The sequence below is a fragment of the Heteronotia binoei genome, chromosome 8, assembly GCF_032191835.1.
Source record: "Heteronotia binoei isolate CCM8104 ecotype False Entrance Well chromosome 8, APGP_CSIRO_Hbin_v1, whole genome shotgun sequence".
NCBI lineage: Eukaryota > Metazoa > Chordata > Lepidosauria > Squamata > Gekkonidae > Heteronotia > Heteronotia binoei.
Window position 1 is genome coordinate 41,566,560 of NC_083230.1, and position 12,293 is coordinate 41,578,852.

General features: G+C 37.7%; 1 protein-coding gene across 3 annotated transcripts in view; it reads right to left on the minus strand.

Moving 5' to 3' along the window:
- Positions 1-11,262, minus strand: part of SLC38A4 (solute carrier family 38 member 4) — a 46,707-nt gene extending 35,445 nt beyond the window's left edge. The window contains exons 1-3 of one of the 3 annotated variants that reach the window (XM_060244958.1): positions 11,127-11,262; positions 3,643-3,880; positions 1,322-1,412 (exon numbers count right to left, since the gene is read on the minus strand). In XM_060244958.1, the coding sequence (XP_060100941.1) occupies positions 1,322-1,412; positions 3,643-3,761 (210 nt within the window). In that variant the 5' untranslated portion in view covers positions 3,762-3,880; positions 11,127-11,262. Of the gene's footprint in view, positions 1-1,321; positions 1,413-3,642; positions 3,881-7,065; positions 7,171-8,530; positions 8,554-11,126 lie in introns of those variants that run through there. The other 2 variants (XM_060244959.1, XM_060244957.1) reach the window with 2 other exon arrangements.
- Between the last annotated feature and the right edge of the window lie 1,031 nt (positions 11,263-12,293).

The window sequence follows — 12,293 nt, forward strand, 5'->3', positions numbered from 1 at the left end:
CATTACAGGTAACTATGAGGGAAAGAAACAAAATAAAGTTGTTTCCAAGTTATACAATGTTTTGATAGCTAGGCAAAAAAATAGAGCTGGAGTGCAAATACTTTCCAGCAGATCAGCTGCTGTTTTTTTTTTCCTGAAAGACCATTTGGAGAAGGAAGAGAGAAGGGCAAGGGTTTGTGAAACCCCCAAATTCTTCTCCCAAAGTGATCTTCCTTCAAGCCCCAGTGTCACTGGCACCAGTCCCTTCACAATCCGCTTTTGTATATGGGGATAGAAACTCTGGAGGGCCAGGGAGCATCTCTGGGAAAACCCAGCTTGGTTCAGAAGCCTGTAATAGCACACTCTAAATGCAGAAACTCAAGTTGCAATTTATTTTCTTTTGAGGTTGCTTGAACTTGTGTGTATGTAAGAAAGTGCAAGACTACACCTTTATTTTGTAATTTCTGTGCTCTGTATGAAGGACTGGCCTAAGTCTGCCAACCCCCCTTCAAGCAGTTCTGCAGAAATTTTTTTTAAAAAACTCACCAAAGTCACATAATGATGATGTCACTTCTGGGAAAAACCCAGGAGTGACCATGGTAGTTTTAGGAAGTTGTAGCTCTAGGATTTCTTCTGAAAATGACATTATCATGCTCATGCCACCAACCCCACCATCTCTCCAATACTCCCATAATTTTTTAGGTTTGGCCTGACAATGCTAGACTGGCCCAAGACATTTTGGTGCCAGACACAAAAAATTCATAGAAAACCTGCCCACCTTTGTCTGCCACAAATGTTGTTTGAAATTATATTAATGACAATTTGCTGACTCTTAAAATACTCTTGACTGTACTCCCCTGCTCCTTCTGCTCTCTGAAAAGCTGATTCTACTCTCAGGAGTAGATAATGATCTTGGGTTATGAAAGATGGTAAAAACTACTCCCTCCATGGTCAGAAGTACCTTCAGTTTGCAGAAGGTGCCTTTGGATTTAGCCTATTAGTAACAGTGGGCTGTATTCTTCCAAACTTCCACCATTAGAAGGAGATATTTCCCCCAGCAATCTCCTATGACTCCTGAAAAGATATTGAGGGGGGAGGGAGTGCTCATGGACAAACAGCTATGTGCATTCGTGGATTAACGTTAGCTGGGGAATTGGGCAAGATCACTCTTTGTCCTTCTTCTGTCATTGGATAACTGGTAGGATACCCAATGACAGCAGTCCTAAATTGCTAGCCGTTGTAATTGGCTTGAGAAAATACTTTCAAAGCAACAATTTATGAAGGGCATCCTTGCTTTCAAACACTTATTTTCCTACAACTCTCACATTACTAATAAACTTACATATTCATCCTTATAGTCTTCCAATTTCTTTTTACCAAGAAATCCATTGGTAAGGAACTTCTGACTTTCTGATTCATCACCAACAAACTGACTGAAGACAAACAAACAGACAGACAGACAGCAATAAAATAAGGAATAAATCTCATTGCACTCTAGGTCATAACTGGGTTAGGTTTTACATACTGAAGTCTTAATATTTTTTATGCAGTACAATCAAAATTGTTGAAGAAACCTTGCCTTTCTATTGCACACTAAAAATGAAACCACTTTTCCAGGAGTTGAGTAAGATTTGCCTATGATAGGAATGCTAAATTAGTAGTCCAGGAGAAGACTTCCAATTTGCAGCCTGTAACCTGCCCTCTCTGTTTCCCTTAGCTGGTCTTCTCGAATCCTTTCTGAATTGCTGCTTGATTGTGTATGTGTGTGTAGAGGGGATAGACTGTTCAATGAGGCATTCTGCAGTGTGTAAAAAGGCTAACCTAGAACTTGCTGAAATTTCACATTAAAATGCAGAGTAAACTGACCTGAATAATTATGAATTGATCATCATATCATCAGAACCTTATATGGACAAACTGTATATAAATCAATATCTTTGATATGGTGTAGGGGGAAATCACCCAGCTAATTGAATTTAAAAAGACAGTTTGCTTAATTCAATAAACACAAGTTTTACCAGCAGAATCCAATTCTTAAATCATGTCATTTATTTTTAAAGTTTTTATTAGAAGCTGGGAATGTGCATATGGATAGTAAATAATTAAGGTGGCAACTCAAATTTCTAAGTTTATGAATAAACTTATTTCAACTAAATCCAAAATGAAAAACAACATTAGTACCTAGAAATCTTCAGATTGTCCCACTATTCTATTAAGTAAAGTAAAGTAAAGTAAAGTAAATTTATTTTTATATCCCGCCCTCCCCCGCCAAAGGCGGGCTCAGGGCGGCTCACAGACATGGAACACCATGAGTAGAATAAAATACAATGTAAACAAGAGTTTAAAATACAATTCAATTATATAAATTAATTAAAATAGATAAACAGGTGCTATAAGGTGCTATAGGTCACAATCATACCTAAGATGGCTAGATGGCTACAGGTCATTCTAGTACCTAGCTCTCTGGCTTAGAGTTCACAGAAGTTAGAAAGAATGACGTAAGTGAAGAGAGACTGAAACAGCCAGGGGTTGTTTTGTAGAAAAATAGGTGGTGGAGCTCATCGAGGGATTGTTATGCAGCTGCACACACTATTCATTGGACAGGGAGGTGGAACTCTCAGAAGGAGGAGGAGGAACTCAGAAAGGTTCAGAAGCTGCGCTCCTGTGAGCTCCCACTGAATCTGAGGCCTGGAAACAGTGAATAATGGAATTGACAGAAATGTGTTCCAGGCAACAAAGTTACTAAAATCTTGTTATCAAAGGAAAGTACACTGATAGTTCTCTCTTTTCAAAGTGTTTCCTCTAATCACATTACTGATTCACTGGTGGGTATACAGGTTTCATTCTCCTTAATGCTATGCTAGCTTTCCTCTGGACTCCAGGGAGTTCCTGCCATCTTTGTGAATAATATGCACCACAGTAATGAACACACACACATATGCACACACAGATGCTGTAGTGTAAAGTTTTCTGTACTGGAGGAGAAAATGACTTCATAGGAAGCTCTTAAAAATCCCTGTCAGCCTTTTTGAAACTGCTCTCCAAGTACTAGCATGAAGTAAAATAATGTCAATTAAAAGGATCATGAATTGCATATTGCACATTGTTCTGCCTTGGAGAAAAGAAGGAATGACTTATACACCTACATCACAGAGCACTGGTGTTCACTGTTGAGTTGACTCTGCAAACTGTTTCCTCACCCAGTCCCCTTGCATGCTTGATACAGAGTTTGCCCTACACTTCCAGTAACTGAAGTGCTCAGTTGCACTTTATTTGTAACAGTATTTGTGCCACTCTGCATTGCTCCTTCTTTCTCAGCTTCTATCTGCCTCTTTGTGCAAGCAAAAAAATTAATTCCTTAAAATGCTTTATTCTATTAATGTGAAATATGACAGGTAGGATCCCTTAGGTGAGGGATACAGTCCCTTACCATTTCTGCTCAACTGGATTGGGAGTGGATGAGGATTTACAGTCAGAAATGAGTTTTCATTGAAAGTGGTGGGAACCCAAACCAAGTGCAATAACTAAAATTAATATATTTAAATTATTAACAAAACTAAAGAAAGCAAATGAACTGAAAAATGAAACCACTGCAAAAATGTGAAATCTGGGCTCTTGGCACTATGCTTGCCAATTCTCTTGTGCAGTTAAAGCCTTTCATACCTGCTAATAGTGGCCTTTTCTGGATCCCCCATCTCAGTGTAGTTGTCTTCAGTGCTTTCTCCACTGCTGCTCTCCTCATCAAGTTCTATGTTGATTTTGTGCAGCTCCATGCGATCCATTTGAGCTGTCAGCAATTTTCACTATACACACCCCGAGGCGTCTTCAGTGTCAACAGAACTGTACTTTCTGCTTTAAAGGTTCTGCCACCACAATATGTTGACTATCAGAACACTCTGTTCTATAAACAGGACACAAAAGCCCTCATTAGCATTCTCCTCAAATTATATAAATTAGTTAGATTTACTCTTAGTGGGGTTTTTTTTGTAATAAAACAGGAATTTAGGCAATAAGAAATTATTTTCAAATAAAGAAGAAATATTTCTAATGTTCCATAATCATGTGATTTACCTCAGCATAATTAATATAGTGAGACTCAGATTTACCCTCCCTCCCCCAAAATGGGACCAAGGAAGCTTATTTTTTTTTTTTAAAATGACCCTGTTAAAAACACAACTGATATCTAAAAATGCAGCTTTAAATACCAAATATTGTAGAAAGCAATCTTTAGAGAGCAATCTTAATCAGGTCTACACAGAACCCTTTGCAGGCTGCAGGTCTCTTGGTCTTTCAGGAAAATGTTCTTAGGATTATACTATTCAATTAAAAAAGGAAACACATGCCTAAAAAGAAAGTGCTATAAAAGTGCTATAAACACCCTATTACAGTTTGCAAACAATGTTCAATTTCAAACACAGTCCTAAATGTTTTACCTTGGTCAGATTCATATAATGGAGTATTTGGGGACAGATACAATCTCCTATACCCCTTGTATAGTTGATTTCCATGTATATAGTGTAGTCAGGAGACCCTAATTTTAATCAAGATATTCCTCTTTTGGGTATATTTGTTTGAAAATATATATCAATTTAAAATGGACTCATTTCTGTTTTCTGTCTTTAATTGACAAGATTCACAAATGGTGCTTTCCATATGAAAGTATGCAATGTGCGGAAATGTCCTGTTTACACTAAATGTGTTTATGTAACGATACAGCAGCAGAACCCTGCTTTTGAAGTGATGTATACTTTATGCCATGCAGTAATTTTATTGTAACTGATTGTAACTGCAATTTAACACCTACGTTTGAGAAAAGTGTCTGTCTTTCAGCCATATTTGATTGGCTGGATATTCTGGCAGCTTTTCCTGGGAGAAGAACACCCCTGTGACAAAAAAGCTGCACCATGAAGTACAATTGTGAAGGCAGGTGCAATATCCCTGAAGTCCCACTGAGGAGGATGAAGGACACCAAAGAAATATTTAAAGACTCAAGACTACATACATAACCAAGTCACCTGCTTTTCCTTATTCATGTATTTTCTTTCTTCTGCATTATTTCTGTCTTTATAGCCCAGGCTAGCCTGATTTTGTCAGATTTCAGAAGCTAAGCAGGGTTGGCCTTGGCTAATATTTGCAAAGGTAACTTCCAAGGAATACCAGGGTTATGATACAGAGGTAGGCAATGGCAAAGCCACCTCTGAAACATCTCTTGCCTTAAAAACAAGTCTAGCTTACCACCTAGTGGCACATAACACTAAAGAGCCAAGTTTTGGCTGCCAAACAATCTTAGGATCTCCTGGCTATACTACACACAATGTCAAACAATAATAATAATCATCTGTTTTTATTCCAACCTGATGTCGAGAAAAAAGCCCTTCAAAAGTTCAGCTTCCTCCCAATCACACCGAGTTTATATCCTAATTCTATTCAGACATCACCAACTTCAAGATAAACTCTTTTCTCCTGTTGCTTACAAGTGCTGCCTCTTCCGCAGCAGGGACACTGTCCAGTTCAGTCATTCTTTCCTTGATATAAACAGTGCTGTCTTCCTTGTAGAGGACACCTCCAACTACAGAAGCCACCAGCTCTTTCTGCATCTTGTTCTTTCTCGGATAGTTGTGGTCTCCCTTTCAGTCCTACCATTATACACACAGTGTGGAAACCATAGAAGCCTTTTTAGAGATACTGCAATATGACTTTCCCCTCCTCTTTCACTGACCCACTTCTTCTCGCTTTCCCAGTATCCTTGGGGTTCTCACTAGGGCTGCCATGTTTGTGCTGGAAAATACTGGAGACTTTGCAGGTAGATCTGGAAGAAGGCAGGGGTTGGGGAGGGAAAGGCCTCACCATGGTTCAATACCATAGAGTCCACCCTTCAAAGAAGCCATTTTCTCTAGGGGAGGTGATTTCTGCCACCTGGAGATCAGTCATAAAAGTGGGAGATCTCCACACGCCACCTGGAGGCTGGCAAACCTAGTTCTCACCTGCTTTCCTTTTTGATTAGTATTGGTAATCTATGAGTACCTATTGTAAAGAAATATAGCTGCTGTGACATGGTGGTTGCTTCTGGGTAATGAAATTCAAATATAGAATCTTTACCGGTACAGATCCTTTTATTGAAAGAGGTATATGTCTAGAAATTCTGTGTATAAATTAGCATCCATGTGAGGTTCTGCATTGTGGTAACTCGTTCGTATTGCACCATTTGATAGAACAACATGTACGAACTGTTACGATCTCTGCTTAACAGTACAAAAAGCTTAAAAAGGGCAAAGGAGTGGTAAACAATCACACAGACACTTCAATCACTATCAAGCAGTCATCCATTACCAATATATACATTTCTTACCATAAAGAATCACCATTTATAAACTCCACACACCCATTAATATATTACAGATTATTTACCCTAGAATATATTCCTAGTAATATTGGGAGGGATGTGAGTTCACATACATTGAATCCAAGTTATCATTATTATCCAAATGTACACGTACATGCTAATTGTTTAATGCCAGTTTCCTTCAATAGTTCAAAAACTATTTAATGACTTACAATGAAGGTTACTGCCAAGAATAAAACCTTTACACAAAAGAAGCAAATGAATCACAGTTATCAGCCAAAAGACTACCAATCCTAGGTCTGCTAGTATAACACATTACCTTAAATATTTCAGAAAATTCAGCACCATTAAATATCAAACACAACATGTATTTGAAATATTTACAATACTTGAAAATGAAAAGATTATATAAGAAGCCTCAGAAAAATAAACAATTGCAATTTCCTTCTTTGTCTTTAGCCCCTTTTCTTTTAATTTGATAAGAATTTTAGTATTTTTTCCTATGTGTCACAGTTCTTCTGGGTCTAAATATGCCCTTCCAAACAAACACTCAGTCATACATTTATTTATAGCACTTAGTTATAGCATGAGAGCAATAAAAAGGATGTGCATAAATCATAAAAGCATTTCCTAGTATTAGCACAACAGCTAAAAGTTACAAGTAGACCACAGGACCCATTATTTGTAATCTAAAACCAGAGGAGAGACAAAATTATGCCGAGCTGTTTAACAGGGTTTCCTACCAGAGAATGCCGTTCTGTATATTCCTTCCAGTGATCACTCAGTGAACACTGAATCTGGCATTAGCTCAGGCTTACATTCCAGGGGCCTGATTCCTGAGCTACAAGGAACTCCAGTTATGGCAACACTAAATCAAATTGCTTTTCCTTTGCTAGAGGCATAAAAACAGGTATTTTATCCTCTGGCAAGCAGAATGAAATTGCCTAATGGCCAAATTATGCTTAAAATCTACATATAGATGCTAAAATGATTGGGAAGTGTAACTGAGTTTTAAATGATATGTGGAATCAAATTTGAAGACTGTAGGAAAACATGGGTTTCAAACACAAATATAGTCTTTGCTCCTCGCCACCCTCTACTTTTGGGATTATCAGTTCACTTCTGGGGGAAAATGGTTTAGCAAAGATACTATTTAGGTTATCTGGACAAGGATTTAGGTTATTGTATAACTATCTAAGCCAGCCAGGTAATACTTCCAGGCAACGTCAATTTATGTTTTCAACTCTTTAGTTTACAAAATCTGTTATGATAACTAACCTGATCCTGATCCAGCATAGACCCTTACATGTCAGTGGTCTTTGTTGCATCGCTCATATCTCATATAGCTGCAAAGGCACGTCTGGATGCGCATCTGAATTCCAGAGCTCACATGGGCTTAACTGAACTGGCAAGATTGCATTTTTAATGTGGATGCAGATGTGCATCCTTCGCTGGGATCACTAGCTGTTAAGAATGACTACATTAGAAATTTGTCAGGGCCAACATTATTGGGTCTAACCCGGGGTGGCCAAACTTGCTTAAAGTAAGAGCCACATAGAATAAATGTCAGATGTTTGGATGCTGCAAGACTTGACTGTCAGATGTTTGAGAATCGCAAGGAGGGAAGGAAAATAGATGGGAGAGAGGTGTAAAGAAAGCAACTTTAAATGCATTCTCCAAGCCACTGGCTGGCTTGGCAAAGTGATTTAAAGAGACAAATGCCTTCTCCAAGCTGGCCGACAGGGCAGTGGGAGCTTTGAGAGCCACATAGTAAGTGTGAAAGAGCCAGACGAGGCTGCCTAGCTGCAGTATAGCCACCCCTGGTCTAACTGCATAGCTAAGGGCCTATTTGAGATGCCTGGTAAGAAAGAAGTAAATTGTTCCACTCTTTTTAAAAGAAAATGTATAGCCTACCTTTTGCTATTAAAATAGTATCCCAAACAGTATCAAATTACATTAAATGAAAATTAATCATGAATTAATTTAAGGAATTAAGTCAAGTAATTTGAAACTGAATTTATTTAAAGGAATAAAAGTAAACGTCATTTCCTTGTCATCTTTTTCACCGCAGGAAAGTGACTATCATCACAGCACAAGCGAGGCCAATATCTTGGCTATGCAAGGAGGTGAGAGAATTCATAGTTCATGGCAGATCATAGTGAACCAAGACTGATAACAAGATATGAACACCATCCTAAGTATACTTACTTGAAAGTCAGTCCTTTAAATAAGTGGGATATACTTCTGAGTAAACATGATTAAGATTGAACATTATCATATTCTCTAGGGCAGCGGTGGTCAAACTGTGGCTTGGGAGCCACATGTGGCTCTTTCAGACATATTGTGTGGCTCTCAAAGCTTCCGCTGCTCCATTGGCTAGCTCAGAGAAGGCATTTGTCTCTTCAAATCACTTCGCCAAGCCAGCCATCTTTCTTTCCACCTCTCCCTTCCTCCCCCATCTATTTTCTTTCCTTCCTTTCTGTCTTGCAGCTCTCAAACATCTGACATTCATGTCTTGTGGCTCTCAATCATCTGACATTTATTCTGTGTGGCTCTTATGTTAAGCAAGTTTGGCCACCCCTGCTCTAGGGAGCACTTTACTACTCTGGCTCCATTCCTATCTAGTGATCCCATGGGATGGTGCTAGGGAACTGTTCTTCTCCCTGGCATTTGTGCTATCTCACATGCTATTAAATCTATATGAAAATGTTGGTGAAGGTTGTCTGAAGGTGTCATTAGTATGCTGATGATAAATAGCTTTATTTTTATTTTTCATCTCATCCAGTAGATGAAATGTGAATGAATGTTCTGAACAGATGTTTAGAATCAGAAGTGGGCTACACTGTGGTTAGGAAATTGAAACTCAACCCAGACCAGGTGAAGTTCTGTTGGTGAGAGTGAGCAAGGGCTATTCAACCTATTCTGGAAAGGTTGCACTCCCTATAGATGGTCAACTTTACAGCTTGGAGGTGTTTGCACGGAATATGGATGTCCGAGTGGCATCAGCATTCCAAAGCACTTTTTCTGTTCTGCCAGCTGCAGTCCTGCTGCAGAAACCCTGATTTTGCCACAGTTATTCATTCCATGGCAATATGAAATCATTGCAAAGCATTGTATGTAAGGCATCTGGAAGCATCTGTAAGCTACTTTAGGTTCAAATTATAATGGTCACATTGTTGCCTGGCTTACATAAAACTGACCAAATCTCCATTGTTTACCTATTTGTTTATGAGTGCATATCTCTCATGTACCTCCATGTTTAATTATTAATAGCATTAATACTTCTAAATTCAGCTGCACTTTGGGAAGTGTTTGAACTCTAACCAATATTTATAAATTCAGTTCCTTCTGGTCATCCTCTTCTTTTGACTGCTATATTGTGTTATTTTTAGTATAGTGGATTATTTTACATTTTACCTTCATTCTAAAACAATAAAGTTGCAAGGTTTGAAATATAAGTCTACATTATGTTCTACAATTATCAATGTACCACTAAAAGATGTAATGTACCATCATTGATGTAGGTACGTATTAATGGGTTGGACCTTGACTACATTTTCCAATGGTAGAATGGAACTTTCTCCCCCCCCCCATCCCATTTCAGCCCACTGATCTCCTTCACATGCTGCTTCCGGGGGTTTGGGGACCCTGAGGAATGATGTGAAGGGATCCATGGTAGAAGGGGGTATTGGTGAAAATTGCAAATTTAGTCTGGATGTAATCAAATGTCTATGATGTTTTCTACTACTATCATGAACAGTTTTCTAAAGTACCACATGCATGGACCTTCTAGCTATAAGCATTGCATCAATAGCACATGTGGAATAACTATAGAATTATTTCTGCACAACTATACTACCACTAAAAATGATAACATAAAATTAGTTTGCAAAGCAACAGAGAACTTTCCTTGTATGCCCTCCAGAAATTCAATCATCGGTCAGGTTTTCTAGCAGGAATCAGGATTGCTTGCCTCAGCATTTCCTATGCCAATATAATCTAGGCTGTCACAGGAATTTGGTTTCTGCTAGGTTTCAGTAGGCTATGCATGCATAGAAATAATCATAATAAAAGCCAAAGAGCTGGGTCCTATATTCTGAAGAATGTGCACAAATTCAGATCAACTTGATGAAATATTTATTTCCAGGTTACCAGTCTTTCACTTTCTTATAAAAGTGACTTTTATAAGAAAAATTCCATGTGCTCAATGCACAGATTAAAGTAACTTTGTTGAAGACAGGTAGTTCTAGATATGATCAGTACTTGAACGGGAGCCCAAAGAAAAACCTCATGAATACTATCTTGGAGACAAATTAAAGGATATAAATTAAACAAACAACAATCAGGTAAACTGGATTAATCGCATTTAATTCTAGTTTAATTGATGTATTAATTTGTCAGCCAGATCACAGACAGATTTTCCAAAAAGCAAATTGGTCTGGGAAATGAATGTATTAATTTTTTATAATAAGAAGAGTAAAATACAGTCTTAATACTTTGGTTGATACTTTCATGCATCAATACTAAGGTAAACATTACTAATGTCATAATTAGCAATATAAATCTGTTCTAGACCAAAATAAATAGCAGACAGCTAAATTATTTATTATCAAAGACAGCACTGAATTTCCTGCCCAACAAAAATTGAATGTCAAAATAAATGGACCAATAAAGGTAACTATTTTAAAAATTTAGCTGCAGAAAAATAGTTTCCACACCTTCTATATCTAAAGATGAACTATAATTTTATATTAATTAAAAATGCTTTACTGACAAGCATAACCAACTATGCAAAAATAATTACCTCGAAGTTTCTTCCTTTCTTTGTTTACACTAAGTTATGGCTCATTTATTTAAAATATTGCACCTGCCTCTCAGAGTTTCTTCATATAAGAATTTCCTCAGCTGGACAGTGTTTTAAAGGCAAATGGGAGTGTATCTGATAAACCAATCAACGAAGAAGATAACTCAACACCTCCCTTTGTAGACTTGCGTCAACTCTTTCTTTTCTTTTTTCTTTTTTAAAGAAGAAAGATAAGTCAATTCTCTAGCGCACGTCCAGGGCAAACATCATCATTACTCAAGCTATTTGCTTTTTGAACTTGGCATTATTACAAAATGCACATCTGTAGTCTGACAGACTTTTGTCATGCAGAGAATATACTGTAGATGGCCTATTTTGCTAAATATGACTTTGAGACAAGAGGTACAATGGCTGTGTGGTAACTTTCTGAACAACACAATTGCTTCAGTATAAACCAAAAGTATTAAGCCACATAGAGCTATGGGCTCAAAGCCAGGAACTCATGCGTGTATGTGTGTGTGTGTGTGTGAAATGCTGTCAAGTTGCTTCTGACTTAGGGTGACCCTATGAATTAATGTTCTCCAAAGCATCCTATTGTTAGCAGTCAGCAACTACCTTCTCTTTTTCCAACTACACAATTGCTCCCTGACATGCCATTTACAGTGCAGTTCTAAACAGTTATATCCTATCAATGAAATCAATGGGTTTAGAAGAATGTAACTCTGTTTTGGATTGTTATTTCTTCACATGGCCCTGATACAATTTGCCCAATCCCATATAGTTGCTCTTTACTCTTACAGAAAATGTTGGGTGATCCAGTCATGGCTCTCCTGTGCAGTATCCAGTGCAGTCCTCAGAAGATAAAACTCAGAGGCTGATGAACCATTTTTTGTCACAACTTATCAATTTGTATTTGAATAATGTAAAGAAATACTATTACAAAAAATACTGTTTATTGACCCATATTGACTTTCCTTTTCACTTTAGATCTCTACTATTGGATATTTTAATATTATGCCTTAGTGACATATTCAGATTCCCATCCATAACACTATGGGATCTATCAATGTCTAAGAACAGGTATAAGCATATATATTATGCCTGTAATGCACTGTATAAATAAAAGTTGCCATCCTCTGGGTTGTGCCTGGGGATCTCCCACTTTTA